Source organism: Falco biarmicus, chromosome 5 (genome assembly GCF_023638135.1).
Source record: "Falco biarmicus isolate bFalBia1 chromosome 5, bFalBia1.pri, whole genome shotgun sequence".
Classification (NCBI taxonomy): Eukaryota; Metazoa; Chordata; class Aves; order Falconiformes; family Falconidae; genus Falco; species Falco biarmicus.
This window is the reverse complement of record NC_079292.1, coordinates 10238158-10253981: the sequence shown is the minus strand read 5'-3', so window position 1 is coordinate 10253981 and position 15824 is coordinate 10238158. Positions and strand designations below refer to the sequence as shown.

At 44.5% G+C, this 15824-nt stretch overlaps 1 protein-coding gene across 5 annotated transcripts in view; it reads left to right on the top strand.

Moving 5' to 3' along the window:
- Positions 1–2408: 2408 nt before the first annotated feature.
- The window catches only part of PTPRZ1 (protein tyrosine phosphatase receptor type Z1), a 145006-nt gene continuing 131590 nt past the window's right edge, over positions 2409–15824 (top strand). For 3 of the 5 annotated variants that reach the window (XM_056341632.1, XM_056341631.1, XM_056341629.1), the window contains exon 1: positions 2409–2984. In XM_056341632.1, the coding sequence (XP_056197607.1) occupies positions 2927–2984 (58 nt within the window). In that variant the 5' untranslated portion in view covers positions 2409–2926. The remainder of the gene's footprint in view (positions 2985–15824) is intronic. The other 2 variants (XM_056341634.1, XM_056341633.1) reach the window with 1 other exon arrangement.

Genomic DNA, 15824 nt, shown 5'->3' with positions numbered 1-15824 from the left:
CATGACCATGTCAGGACCAGATTCTCTCTGAGTAGTAATTTACTATGGAAAACTAGGAAATAGTTGAACGCTGTGCTTGCCCTTCCATGTGGGCATGCTCACGATGGGTAACTCGTTCATGGTATGAACAAAAGGGGATTCTTAAAGAAACCTTGTAAGAAAGGGAGCACATCGACCTATCTAAAGTTCTTCTGCACCCACCTAACTAGGTAACCATGTTAGCAGGAGCCATTAGAGGCGATCCTTTAGCCTTGTCAGAGAGCGTCACAAAGTTTTGGCCAGAACTGAGAACCTGGAGATGAAAAGCTACCAATTGCTCAAAAGTTGGTCCCCACCAAGGTGGAGGGGGAACCTGGAAGCTGCTGCAAGCTCACACATACAACACAAGAGTTATGTCTACCTCTGGGCTTGAGAGGAAAGCCAAGCAGAGGTACAGCCTGAGTGCCATGCATTACTGCACTCCTGCAGGCATTGGCTTTATACTATATATTTGAGTAATACCTATACATACTGCTGTGCAATATTGTGTAATTCTTATTCCTACTAAGAAATTAAGCCAATGGCAAAATGCTGTTGGAGCGGGGGTTTAACTCGAATCTATTATCCATGGGTATTAGTAGTTTGTCTTGCGTGTGTTTGTGCATGTTTGCATGTGTATGGGTTTGGAAATCGCTACAGTTGTTTCCTGGCATCTAGGTTCTTTCAACAACATGAAAATCAGCTGACTAAAATCTTTAACAACATTTTCCCTTAGGACAATCCTAAAATAGTTTTTTATTGGTGGAGCTCAGCACATGGAAATTTTTTCTTCCTGTGATACCAGGAGCCCACTTAACGAGAACTGTCATTCAAAGTTAATCCTCCTCCTAATGAACTAACCTCTATTGTACGTAAACTCTGTAGTACCCTGAAAGATGCTGACCTTGCATGAGAAGACACGTCCTCAGTCTGCTTTCCAAATACAACCAAACTCCTGAGCATCTTAGCACTTTCTCCTCTAACTTCTGTTTACTCAGAAATTTCCAATTTGCTTCATGTTGAGTTAGCTCTATGCCGTCCCCAACAGTCAGGTAGAGCAGGTGGACATCAAAATGAAAAGCTGACACAGCACTTTTTTGTTTTCCTTGAAAGCCAAGCTGGCAGAAGCAGCTCCTGTGCCCGAGGACCAAGAGGCCTGGAATAGCAGGGTACCTATAAAGCACCAAGTGTTTTTACACTGAAGTTGCCGACCGTTAAAAGTCTCATCACAACTGTGCTGAGCAGACAGTTTCACTCCGATGGGAACAGTATCACAAACACAGAAACCATTCACACGGTTCCTGAGCCACACTGCACTTCAGTGGGCCTGGGGTGGAGCGGGAGCTTCTGTGTGTCACCCCACGGTCCCAAAGCCTAGAGAGTTTGTCAGGGGTGTTCCTAGCACACACACCCCCTTTCACACCAGGGCACCCAAGTGGGCTCAGCTCAGCCGGGAGGGCTGCGGGGAAGGTGGCCCCAGCCCAGCAGGCAGGGTGCCCGCTCCCTCCGGATCGGGGTGCTGCTCAGGGCGGGGGGGTGCCTGGCCGGAGCCCCTTGCTGAGACCCCCGGCCCGGCGCCCGCCCCGCCGGCACTGCCGCCCCCCGCCCGCGCTCCCCCACCACGGGGCCCTGCTGTATGTTTCCCGCAATCTTCCACGTCTTGGCTGGGGGGTCGGGGTTTGGGGGCTGGTGGTTGCGGGTTTCTTTGGGGGGGGTGGCGATGATCTTGTTTTCTCTTCCCGAAGACAGGGTGCCAGCGCCCGCGCCCTGACCCACTTCTAAGGCAGATAATGACATGCTGCTGCTCCAGCCCCCTTCCCCCGCTCCGCCGCCAGTTCCCAGGGAACACGGATCATCCCGGCTTCCCGGCTCCGGGAGCAGCCCGCAAACGCCACCTACGTCCGAGGCGGCAGCGCTCACCAGCCCCGCCGGACGCCCCGCGACTATTCCCACCGTGACCCGCAGCGGCCAGCGCCGCCAGAAGCGGGCCCTTCCCTTCGGTCCCCGCCGCGCGACGGGGCGCCTCCGCCTCCCCGCGCTGCGGCACCCCCGCAGGGCTGCGCGGCCCCGCACCGCGCCGGCCCCCGAGACCCCGGCAGCCCCCCGCCGCCCCCTCCCCGCCGCCAGCGTCGGAACAAACTTTTCCCCGCACGCTGGTGGGGGGTGGCGGTGTCCCGGGGGGCTGCCCCCGCGCGGAGCCGCTCTCCCACACGCCGGCGCTGTGTTGGGGGCGGGGGGGGGGGGGGAGCTCGGCCGCGGGGCCACGCTTCGGGCGCGGTGACGTGACCCCCTCCCGGCCCCCGGCCCCCTCCCTGCCGCCGGCTGGGGGGTGTGTGGGAGGGGTGGGGTGCCCCTCCCGCCGCGGACGCACACGCACCCCCCACCCCACCCCCCGCATACACTCACCCGCGCGCAGACACACTCACCCGCGCGCGCCCGCCCGCCCAGCAGCGCGCGGTCTCCGCCCCCCCGCGCGCACACGCGCGCACACACACACACACACGCACACACACACACACACGCACACACAGACATCCACACCGAGCGCCCGCGCGCACCCCCGCACACCCGCGCGCACAGCCCCGCGCACAGCCCCGCGCAGGCACAGCCCCGCCACACGGCAGCGCGGCCGCTCGGCGCGGGGCGCGGCGCGCAGGGCGGCCTCCGGTGAGCCCCCGGCGAGCCCCGCGATGCGCTGAGCCGAGCCGCGGCCCCGCCAGCACCCAGCGCCGCTGATCCCGCCCGCCCGCGGCGTGGGGGCGGCCGCCGGGCGCGGAGCCGGCTCCCCGGCGGGGAGAGGCGCGGCTGCCCGCGGAGGCAGGCAGGCAGGCAGGCAGGCAGGCGGCTGAGAGGCAGGCAGGCGGGCAGGCAGGCAGACGGACGGGAGGAGGCAGAGGACGATTTGGACATGCTCATTCTAGGGCGCTTGGTTGCCTGCATCCAGCTCGTCTGTATCCTCAGAGTGGGTGAGTGATATTTGCGTGAATTCATCTTCGGGTTTCAGACCAACTTTTCTCCCCGGGCTCCGGTGGCGCTTTTCTCCCTCCGCTCCCTTTTGCGGGGAGCTCCAGGCGCAGTCGCCGGCCGTTCCACACCGTGAGAGCAGGCAGTCAGCACCACGGGTGGGCACGCTTCTCCTACCCCTTTTTGCCTCGGCCCCCTGCTGCCGGGCCCCGCGGATGCGCGGCACCCTCCGCCACCCCCGGCACAGGCGGCTTGCCCCGGCGGGGGCTCGCCAGCCCGCCCTGCCGCCGCTCCCGCAGCGCGCCCCGCTCCGCGCCGCGCCCCGCCGAGCCCTGCCGGGGTCCGACCCCGCCGGGCAGCCCGCACCCGCGGCGGCGTGGGGGTGCGCCTGTGGTGGGGGGGAGGGAAAAGCCCCGGCCAGCGGCACCGACATCGACCTTTCCTGTGGACGTGGGAGGGAAAGCCGTACCGTAGCCCCTCGCACGAACTGTTCCGGTGAGAACCGTGGATGGGTGCAGGATTTCCGTGGAAAAAAAAAAAAAAAAAAAAAAAAAAAAAAAAAAAAAAAAGACTCGTTCTCCGAGAACGGGCAACGTCCGTGGTTGCCCTCACACGAGGTGTAACTGTCGCCTCGAAAACCTGAATCCCAGTCGTGCCTTCACGTGGGACCTTGCATCCGGAATACGGATTCGCACATCGGGTTTTGGAGGACTAGTTACATAAGAGAATTAATTTTCAACTCATTCAGATCTGTGCGACTGGAGCGCATCCTGAGAACCGCGCAGCGGGTGCTGTTAAAAGTGCCGTCTGAAACACTTTGTTAAATACCAGGAGCGCAGGTGGCGGGATTTGTATCGCACTGAATGATCGTTCTGAATCTGTAAGCTTCTGTCACGTAGACCGCTAGAAAATACCAGTTGTTTGCTTGGATTTAGGTACGAGGAACTCGGAAGCTTCAGCTCGTTGTGTGCAAAACCATCACGCGAGGGGTCCCCGTGTAAGCCGGCGCTAACCCACATTTTTCACCCAATAGGTGGTGCTGCTTCGGGCACCGCGGCACCCTGAAAACGGGGGTCGGTGTTGGGTTGCTGGGAGTAAAAACAATTTCGTACCGAGTTCAGCTAGTTAGAACTACTTCCTCAGATTTTGTCGTGTGGAAAATATTTTTACCTCCTTTCTGAAAGCATTGTGGAAAAATTCAACTGTAAATGTGATGAATGTAGCTAACTCAATTAAAATGTATGGATTTTGTAAGGGCATCAATAGCATTTTAAAGTTACTTTTAAAGAAACCTATTCTAAAAACACAGTACTTATTCTAATATAATTCTCTTATACTAGTTTGGCAAAGAATGGCCTGTCATAAAACTTGCGATGAGTTTTCATAACATCTTTCTTATGTTGCCAACCTGTTCCTTAAAGTCAGATATATTCCCAAGGCTATTTAACAGAAAAAATTAACATGTGGTTGTATATGTGTAGGGAGGTATATGAAGATGCAAGAGCACACATCAAGTATACCATGATACAATCGTAATGTAATACAACACAGTTCAGTTTTGTAGACTTAACTTCCATGTTCAGATGATCCTACACCATTGCCATCAATGCAAGACATAAACATAGCTTTTGTAATGAAACCTGTGGGGCTTTAGTAATTTCATCTGGTGTCTTTTTAGAAATAAGGTGGGTTTGTATAATGTAATATTCAAATACACAGTGTGCATGTGTACACTATATTGATGAATTTAGAAAACCTGACAGAATGGAAAAAGAAGGTTTTTTTACTCATACATAAGGTATAATGTAAGTGCACCTACTTCTGTTTTTTTCTCTAGACTGATACACTATTGTTTTCAAACCTGACCTGAGGGGACACAGTATGTCCCCTTTCTAGATGTGATGCATGATTTGGTCTCAATGATGGATCATTCTGAAGACTCAGGAGCTAGTCTGCTCAGTGCGTTCAACGACGTGATTGTTCCCAAGAATGAATATTGTGTACAGGCTATTTAGGCCGATTTAGTCAGATTTCATTTGAATATGGTCCTCTTTGAGTATCTCTCCATAATGAAAAAGGCTTTTATCTGATAGTATTAGTTCATAGGAGTAAATATTTTGTTAGAATTTTGACATTATTTCCTTTCATTTTTTCATAAAAAATAAAATCAGTGAATGCATACTACTGGTGTGTGGTTCCTAGGGCTTGGCGAGAGAGGAGGACTTGGTCGGACAGGATGGCTCTTACCATTTCGTATTTCTGGAACAGAAGAAACCAGACCCAGAGCTCTGTGAATGGGATGTTGCTGAAGAGCATGGTAGTCTGTCTGCCTTTGCATTCTGGAGACTGTGGTTACTAGTTTGAGGCTAGGCAACGTGTAGATCCTGGTCTCATTTGCTTGTAGTTTCAAAAAATGTTGAGTTCTTAGCTGGTCACGTACAGAGCTCTACAGGATGCCCTTTCCAATGAAACTGTTAGGGAGGTTTGCTGTTGGCTCTGGGAGATTCAGCAGGGAAATCTCAGTTTCATACATGTTCAGAAAAGACAAGGCGGTCAAATCAACCTCACTGAAGAAAAACCTGTAAGAGCAGACGGAGGCAAAAAGTTCTTAGGGGAATGACAAGACCATGACAGTTCATTCTCTGTGTTATTGAAGAAATGCTTAGGGCTTGATTCTAATGTCCCTGCTGAGATATGAATAGCACCTTCCTCCACAATGTTACTGAAGCCAAGTACTGATGTAATTATTTATGGAGCTGGGTATTATCTGAGTACTCTCAGTGAGTGCCATTCAGCAAAGTTCAATGAAACTACTTGTGGAGATGTTATTCAGTCACAAGTAAGGGCACACGAGAAGTCCTGTGTGATTATTTGTGGATACTGCAGTGTGGTTAGAATAGAGGTTTCCAATGAAGTTCTTTCTGTTGCTAAAATTAAAGAAAAAAAAAAACCCCTCTGTGAACAATTCACTTGCTTTTTGAGTTTTTTATTTTAAATGAGAAATATATCAATTTTTAATCTTTAGCCTGTATATATCCCAGGCTGAAGATATTCTTTGAAATTCTGCCCCAGCTTACTTATGTCCCAGCTTATGGTGTGTTTGGTATATCATCCTGAAAGTCAATGGAGTATGCCCTTTTTGTAGCTTTTATCTCATTCTGCTTACAGAAAAAAATACCTAGAGTCTTTTCAATAAGTAGACTATTTATGAATCTGTGTAGGCAAGAAAATGTTACTAGAAAAAAGAACATATTTTCACAAATTACATTATAATGGTGGCTAAATTTGAATCAAAGAGATGTAAATATTTAGGCAAGACTTACAAAATATTCCCTGCTCTCACTAGCAAAACATATGGGCAGTTTCCCAAAATAATGTAAAAAGTCTCTCCAAAATTAGCCCATCTGCACCTTACTAGTATCACTGTCTGACCTCAACCAGGGGTTTGCCTTTCAAAATGCAACTAATTAAACTATTAATTGTTTAATTAGTTGTGTCTGACTTCAGTTTTTCACTATGAAGGAAAGATCTCTCTCTCATTTTTAGGTTTTCTGGCATCCCAGTACCGTGACTTTATTACACAGAAGTTGCAACATTTCTCTAAATATTCTGATTTTTCTTATACAACTGCCATCAGGACTGTATTTCCAAGCTAGCACACAGCATACATCTCACTACCAACAAGAAAAGCAACTTCTCTGCATTCTTTACTGGATGGCCACAACAAATTATTTATGAGAATCTGAAGGATAGCACTGGCTCAGCTTTCTAAATCCAGTCACACTTCTGTTCATTCTCATGTCTGCATGTTTAGATTCAGTAAGCCCTTAGACCGTTGAAGGACTATGTGATCAAATCCTTCTTTTTTGCACTAAGCTCTTATTTTGACAGTTTTTTTGTAGGCCAGAAACTTGGCATACTTCAAACTCAATTACATCACAGTAATATTACTGTATATTATTTTTAGTGCTTTAGCATATTTTACACTCAAGATGACATGTTTCTATGGATAATGATACATAGTTCCTATGGAGAAATTTAGTCCTGCCATATCTGAAATATAAGCGCTAAAACAAAACTAAGAATTTTAGGACCGTTAAACCATCTATTTTAACCATCTGTATGTTATGCGGCTTTATACCATAGAGATTGATATATACCAAAACCTAAATATACAGTATGGAATTCTTTTAGGTTCAAATACTGGCAGGTATGAAAAGTTGTGCAGAAGTAAATAACATGTTAAAAGTTAGTGTCAATGTAACCTAATACTTATTCAACGCACTAGTCTGTAGGACGTAGCTAAAACAGTTACAGCTGTAGTTTCGAATGCAGAATCAATACAATGTATAAGAAGAGTTTTCTAAGTTGTACGTGGCATTACTGCACCTCTAAATACACTCTTCTTTCTGAATTCCTGGAGAGAAACTGAATAATACATCTAAAAATAAGGTGGTAATTTGAAACTATTATAATTATAATCTGGATTGTAAATCAGGGTGTTAATTTATGAATGTAGGCACTTGCCCATTTCTTAAGAAAGGCGATTTCCTTCATTTTCTGTGCTCATCATTTAAATGGTCACTTCCCACTATGAGTTCTCTAATTAGGAATGTAAGGGTGAACAGATTCTGTTCTTTCGCTGACAATTTCAATTCCTCTTCAAACGTGCCGTGCTTCTCAGTATTCCCCGTAGGGCTGGAAGTCTGCAGCAGTTCCGGAGCCCCCTGCTCCCATTTAACAGCTCGATTCTCACAGCTTCGTGCACCATTTATGTGGCTTTCTTGTATGAGACATCCTTTGGCTATTCAATAAGCTTCTTTTCCCATAAAGACAAAAGTTACCTTTTTGAATACATGTCAAGGCTTCTGCATTAGAAAGATAAATCAACAGGAAGAAAAGAACTTACAGTATTAAAACCAAAATCCACTAAATGAAAGATAGCAAATTTTTCAAAGAGGCTGGAACTGTAAATGAAACTTGGCTCCAGCAGGTTGTTGAGGAACTGTTGGCAGCAGAGTACTTTTGCAGGAAGGTATGGGCAGGTGGCTCGTTGAATACAAATTGCTGATGTCTGTCAGTTCAGTCTTGAGGCTCAGGTGGAAATAACTAGAGAGTTTAGAAACAGGGTGAGGGTTTATTTTACTTACTTTGCATCACTTGCTGATATGTGGCACTATCTGGTTGAGGTGAAATAATAGACTTTTTAAGAAAAATGGGCAGTGTGTGAAAGTGTCATGGATTATTCTAGATGAGGCATGCTTTTCCAAAGCTCATGTTGCCTTCTGCTTCTTGCCCATACTTGACTTCTTTGATCCACCAGACGTAGCTATATTTCACCATAGAAATCATTATTTTTCATTACTAATTAAGACTCCAGGGGCTATTGTTTGAGTTAGCTAATTTCAGAAATCGTCATTGTGGTAAAAGTCCTGTGGGTGAGAAAATACTATCCAACAACTGATACGGAAAGTTCAGCACTGGAAGTAGGATGCTGGTAGAGCTCAGGTGCCTGATCCCAAAATTTTGATTAAAAGGGTCCCTGACTCAGCTAGTGCCTTTCAGGGCTTCCAGGGAAGCTTTCAGACAGTTCCACTTTTTCATGTGCCTTACCTGACCCTATTATGTGCATCTTAGTGTCTCTTTCCCTGCTAAATTTAATTGGGATCCAAAGCCAAATGTTCTTTCAGATGACTTCTGACTTCTCTGATCCCTGATTTAGGGCTTCCCTAAATGGATGCTAACAGGATCAGGTGTCTTGATCTGCCTGCTGCTGCTGCTTTTGCTTAAGACAAAGGAGAAGGTGAAGGCTATGCCACCTTATGTTGTGTCCCAGCAACTGAAGTGTTTTACCAAGACAGTCTAGAGGGAAGACCTGTTCTGAGCTAAAAGGATTTGAACCTACGTCTCCTGTCTCCAAACATTAGGTTTTGTCAAATGAGAGGACTCTTCATACATCTTGTTAAGATGAAGCATTTTGGCTTTCTTCTTTTTCTTTTTTTCTTCAAACAAAGGTCAAGGGCTAGGAATTGCAGGGAAGGAACAGGGAGAACAAAAAATACCAATTATGCCACTGCATAAAATCATAGCTAACCTACTTCTTAAATAGTGTGTATGCTTATGCTCCCCTCATTTCATAAAGGGTACAGCAGACTTGTAAAAAAAAGTAAGAAAATGGCAACAGGGAATATCACAGGTATGTTTTGAGGAATAACTAAATAAGCTAGGACTACCTGTCAAGAAAAAAAGACAACTTAAGAGTTTGTTTTGTAGAGCATTGGGAACTCACGAGTGATGGGAATCCATCCTCCACTGACTCTTCCAATATAAGAGAAAGGGGACAGCAAACGACAGCAGTAGGAGCCAGATTTTAAAATAAATAAAAGAGTAATTCTTCCTGCAACAGGTGATAGGCCTGTGAAACTCTAATGTAGGCTGCTGTAAGAGCAGAATGTTTTGAGAGGATACTGGACGATCCTGAAAAAGAAACCTACTGAGGGTTGCTAAGCAGATGGAAACCACATCCATTTCAGAAATTTTTGGAGCTGGAAACAGAGCCTGGGAGAGTTTGCAAGGACATTTTCAGGCATATCACATAAGCTTACTTTTTTCTTACTGTTCTTAAGCATCTGCTTCGGGCTTTTGGACGCTGGACTCTGAATTGATAGGATAGTACAGCAAGAGAGGAAATACAAGTTCTTATGCCGGCTCCTACTCAGCATTTCATTATCCCCTTGCTGGATATAATGCATAAATCACTACCCCTGCCTCTTCCCTGGTTGTGCTCTAAAAAGAGCAGGTTTTGCTCATTTCTTTGAAAGCTCCAGATACTTGCTCTCAGAAGGGAATTCTAGACCGCACTTCTGAAGGACCAGTCTCTCAAGGGGTGGGCAGAGCTCAGATGCATTTCCACCAACTCAGCATTTTACATTAGCTGTCCTGGGCAGCTGAATACCATTTGGGCAAACCAGTTGCTTGTTACTGCGCTCAGCTGCCTAGCTCACCTACAGACAGTGTAGGAGCCTGAACTTCAAGGCTCTGGAGCCTACTGCTGGTGCCTAGCAGGTGGGTGATTCAGCTGAAAGCCATCTTGCATCTGGGCTTTTGTTTAAGTCAGGGCTCTTGAACACATTATTTATGCTAGCACCTTCAGATTTAGCAGCTAAAATCCAGTCTGGATGTGGCTTGGCTACTTGCTGTATAAAAAGCAGTATTTCTCTCTCTACATTTTTACAATATCTAGTTAGACATGCAAGTTAACTATTTTTTTTCCCTATAACCCTTTATGTTTTGCTAACCTTAGAGACGGTAGTTGCTGGGTGGATTTTCCGTGTGATGTTGAAATATTAAAGATCCTACTGTGCAGATGGCATTTAGCAGTTTACATTTCTGTATAAAGGTATCAGGACTGCTTATCTGACTAGTGAGAGATTTCATTAAGACTTTTCAGGAGCAGTAGATCTGTTAGTACTCTGAATTTTCATCCGTGTTGCCAAAAGGTTCTTGCTAAATACTGGATTACCTGAAGGCTGAAGTGTAAAGCAGGCAGCATTTGAAGAGGTATCCATCATCACTGCCTTACCTATCTGTTTGCTAATGTAGGGTAACAGTAGAAGCAGTGAAGAGTTGATTAAACAATAACATCAGAAGGGGTGAAATAAAAGACATCTAGAGTACTCTTACCATATTGAAATAACTTTACAAAATTGGTCTTTGAAAGGCTGTTTTGTCAAATTCTGTTAGGGCATTTACAGAAACTTCCTTCAGAAGTGCGGTCTAGAATTCCCTTCTGAGAGCAAGTATCTGGAGCTTTCAAAGAAATGAGCAAAACCTGCTCTTTTTAGAGCACAACCAGGGAAGAGGCAGGGGTAGTGATTTATGCATTATATCCAGCAAGGGGATAATGAAATACTGAGTAGGAGCTGGCATAAGAACTTGTATTTCCTCTCTTGCTGCACTATCCTATCAATTCAGAGTCCTGCCTCCGAAAGCCCGAAGCAGATGCTTAAGAACAGTAAGAAAAAGAAAGAAAAAAAATGTTGCATAAAAATAAAATAAATTACCTGTATCTTAGTGAATGAAGACCTTAAGTTTCTGTAAATGCCCTAACAGAATTTAACAAAGAATTCCTGACTCATTTGAAATTTCCTTGGAAATCATAATATGTTCTTTATTTGGGACAGGTTTTTTTAGTGTTTTTATAAGCTATCCAGGCCAAATCAAAACTTTTCATAAAGTAAATGGAAGGATTTATTGACTTCATTAAGATTTAGACTGGTTTGTATCATAATTCTTAAAAGTACACTTTTCCAAATATAGTGTTGTTTTTCAAAGCTGTCAAAGCCTTGGAAAAGAAAAAAATTTAATGTTCTGCAGGGGCAACATATTGAAGAAACTGAAAGCCTTTTGAAAGCTAAAGCAAGCACTCTGAGGAAAAATTAAGTCTTTAAAATCAGTATTTTAAAAAAAGACTTGATTCTTCAATTGCTTTATATGTGGAACTCCATGATTTCAGCAGACATTCCCATAAAGAAAAACATCTGCTTTCTTAGACTTAATAGCTAATGATGAGGGTAACAGCTGGCTTGATTAAAGTGACCTAATATTACTCCAGGCAGTGTCTTCTAGCTCCATCCCCAAACTGACCAACTGTGTTTAATCTATTTCTAGCCCTTTGGAAAAATACTTTTTTCTGATGAAGAACACATTCCAAGTGTTGTTTCTATAATTTTCTCTTGTTAACTCTTACTCTGATAGGTGTGTGTAAATACGGTAATTAACAAATTTGGCAGGCTGGGACTTCCTGGGAGGCTGAGGAGCCTTCTGCCAAGCTCCCTGGAGCACTGCTGTTAGGGGTGTGGGACATTTCACGTTACGTGGTACCCTCACCACACAGCCCATCCACCCATCACCTGCACGGGTTGGGGTGAGTCCTGCGTGGTCTGTGCCTACCTTGTTCTTGTAATCTTTGATTTTTTTTTCAGAGCAGCTTTGCATTTCATGTGTCTTGCAATGTTGCAGAGAAATCCCAAGGAACCAGGTTCTGTTTGGATTTTTGTGTTTTGTTTTGTTGGGGTGTTTTTAACACACCTTAGGTTTGTGTTAAAAAAAACCACGTGTATCGCTGTAGATACGCAGATCACAGTAGAGTTACTTCTGGCTCATATTGATGGAACTGTGTGTGAATAAATCCTGGATGAGCATCAAGGAGAAAAAGATCCAGAAGAGTCATTTAAGTTTTAGGATAGTGCTGACACAAAACCGAATTGGTATAAACTGGCAGTGTACAAATTTAAGCTGGAAATTAGAAGAAGGTTCCTAACCGTTACAAGCAGTGGAATTTTGGAAAGTCTTTCCAATGGCAATAGTAGGGGTAAAAAGCCAACCTCTTTTTTTTTTTTTTTTTTAAGAATAAAGTATCATGTTTTTTGCAAGATCCTGTGGCTTCTGCAATAGCAGAGAACCCCATCAATGATCCAGGAGTCTCTGCCCGTGGGTACCATGGTACAATTTCAACTGTGCTAAATAAGAAAACAAAGCAATGTGTGCTTGGCTGTGCCAGCCAGCTGCCTGCTGCTGAAACCACATAAACCAGTCATTCCTCAGGGTGGACTGATACAGTTGTAGGCTGAGGTACTGGGGACTGAGCGGTCACTTAGCATCTCCAGTACCCCTCAGCATTTCAAACTGCACTGAGTAGTGGAGCATCGTTAATCTATCCAGGAAAAGAAATAGTCTAATACAAAGTCAGGAGACTTAAAAATGTATGTTTTCAGTTTAATTATTGTATTTTGAGGCTGTGGACAGTTCGCTGTTTTAAATGAGATTACTTATACAAGCACAAGGTAAGAAAACTCCTTTAAAGAGAAGTATTAGAAATCTCATGTGGTTGTATGACTTCAGGAGGGTGGGGGTTTAGTTAAAATACTAGTCATTAGAAGGTCTTTGAGAACTGGCAGCGCTCTCACTTTCTCACATGGTATGACCATAGGAAATTTCAATTAATTATATTTCAGTGTCAGATTTTACATTGGCTGAATTCTGAGAGTATTCTCAGGTTTGTTCACTCATTTCTCATTAATCCTCTCAATGTCCTCTTCTCACATTCCCCTGTAAATGGTTTGGCCTCCGTGACAGCTCCGTGAGCTCTCTGCTTGCTATCTGCATGTTTCTCCAAAGAAGAAACAGTTATGTGTTAGTCTGCTAATGTAAAGTAACTCCTGCAAGTTATTTTACTCAAGCTTTAAGGGTCCTCCTTGACAAGTTTCTGCCCCCCTTTTAACATGTATTTCTTACATATCTGATCAATTCCTCTTTGCTGTTTCTTCCTGTATGTTGTGTTACCACTGACTTTCTCCCCTTCTTTATTTGGGATGATAAAAAAAGGGATTCATATTTTTCTTGCTGCTTTATCTGTATGTTAAAAAAACCCCAAACACATAAATCGATATGACACTAACCAAACAGAGGATTAAAAACATGTAAATTCCTTAGGTTTTTTCTCTGTGAGTTTTATTTTCTGCACAGTTGTCTAATCACTTAGAGGTTTAGTTTTTGGTATCTCATGATGACAGAGGAAGCAGATTTCTGTATTTAACATATGTATGTATATATTTGAGCAGAGGTCAAGGCAGTATTGCATTCAACAGAATTCATTCAGGAATACTTAGACTAGAAATTATTCTTTCAATTCATTAGTGAAAAATGCATCCATACAAAAAAACTAAAAGGTAGCTTCCCATGATCTGAGTACTTTTCAGTCTTCTCTGGTTTGTGCTGTCCACTGTAGGATTTGTAACGTGTGAATCAGCAGAGAAAATATGTTTCCATGTGGCAGGAGTCTTCACTGTCAGTGTGGGAAATTCCAGCCTTTTTGTGTGTGGTGATAAGGCTGTGAAACAAAATCTGCTAAAGATTTGTCTGAGTAGTGGCTGGACTCATGGGGGTAAAGATGACAACAGGAATGCATATATACTCTTCATTAGGGATATGTGCACATCTTAAATGCTCTGATTAGCTTTTGCAGCTATTTAAGTGTTTACAGTAGAAGAGATTAATCACATTAAAACAAATTGCAAGTGCAATGTAGAGCAGATTAAAAATACCCTTATTGGCCTGCTAAATGGAAGAAGGCAGGTTCAGCTAAATCGGGTGAAGTTAATAAGGTGGTGATGCTCAGTGGATAGTTTCAGGCTACATGCAGTTGAGTGAAACATAAGAAAATGTATATGGAGCAACCAGAAAATGTAGTCTTATTTTTGGCAAATAAGGTAATGTGAATTAATATGAATTAATCAGCTTTTTCTAATATCTACACATTCTCTTACAATTGTATACAATGCATTTGAATAAAACTGTAATCCAGGTTTTCATGGAAAAATTATAATTATTGAGGGAGTTTTGTTTATTAGTTAATGAATTCCTTGGATGTGCAAATTTCTACACATATGAAACCCTGGTACCCTGAAATCTGCAGTTCACTTGAAAGCAACAGGAAATTCCACCCACTCAGAGTAGCTTTACGGATAAATCAAAAAAGAGGTTTAGTTCCCTTGCAGTGGAACTCAAAATGCTGGGTTAGGCATCCTGCTTGTCACGTACAGAGCATGAGAGTTACAGGCACCTAGACTGGGATTCATAGCAGCCAGCATATCCAGTGCTAGGACACACAAGCCTGGCTGGTAAAATAAAGATCAGTGTAGATAAGAAAGTGTTAAAAAGCAACAAACTGAGAGGTGCCTCTTAGGGCCACATATTAGAAATAACTATGCTGAAACATCTTGCTTAGATGGCTAGACTTGACAAAAAGTATCTTGGAATTCAGAATTATCTTACTCCTCTTAGAACAGCTGTAAGATGTTGATACCGGAGACTTCTCATAATTATCTAGTAGTACAACATTGGCTAAAGAAACAGAAGATGGCAATCCTAAACATTTCCCACGTAAGGGAGTCTGAACCACGGCTGTGGAGAGCATTATTATCCACAGGATGATAAGGCACAGGGTTTGAGGGTGGACAGCAGTGCTATCTCTACCCAGGCTGAAGATGGGAATAGTAGAAAAGTTTGAAAGAGGAAACCCAACTATCCATTCTAACAGGCAAGGTAAAGCGGTCCAGCACAGCGTTTCCAGATGCTGGACTAGATTTTCACCCTCCTTTCTTCACTGTGCGCCTGGTACTCTGCCCAGCAGCAGCAGCTGCTGCCGCATGCAACCAGCAAACCCCTGGTCTCCTAATTCTGTGGCCCCCCACCACGTGCCCCCGTAATCACTGTCTTTCTGTGGCTGCAGTAGTGCATCTCTCTGCTGGGACAGATGCAAATGTGGACAGAGGCATTTGGCTGCAGAGGCAGCCTGTACTGCTGGAAGGGTTACTCTGTCTGTGATGGGGGATAGGAGGCAGGCCAGAAAATGTGGTCTGTAGGCTGGATAAAAGCCTTGGATCAGCAGTTGGACCATGCTGGGCTATGACTGTCAGTGTAGGGAATGAGACATGGGGTTCTAGTCCCTGTCAGTTTGGTTATTTGTCTTTTATCTAGCTGCTATCCAACATAAAAACCACCAGGATTTCTGTTGTCTCCTGTAACTTTGAAACCTGCTGAAGAATGCTACTGTATCTCCTGGATGGGTCAGTGATGCTTACCTAGGTCTTCCGGGCATCTCTGAATAGCCACCTACTTACCCTGGATCCATGAAGTCTGTGCATTTTTCAGTCTTGGACCAGTTCCTGGTTTGGTTTTTTTATGTTGCAGAAACGGAACCAGTTAGACACAAAAGTGTATTGTATGTATCCCAGAAAATAAAACCGTGTAGCTGTATCGTTAGTTTGTGTAGGAAATGT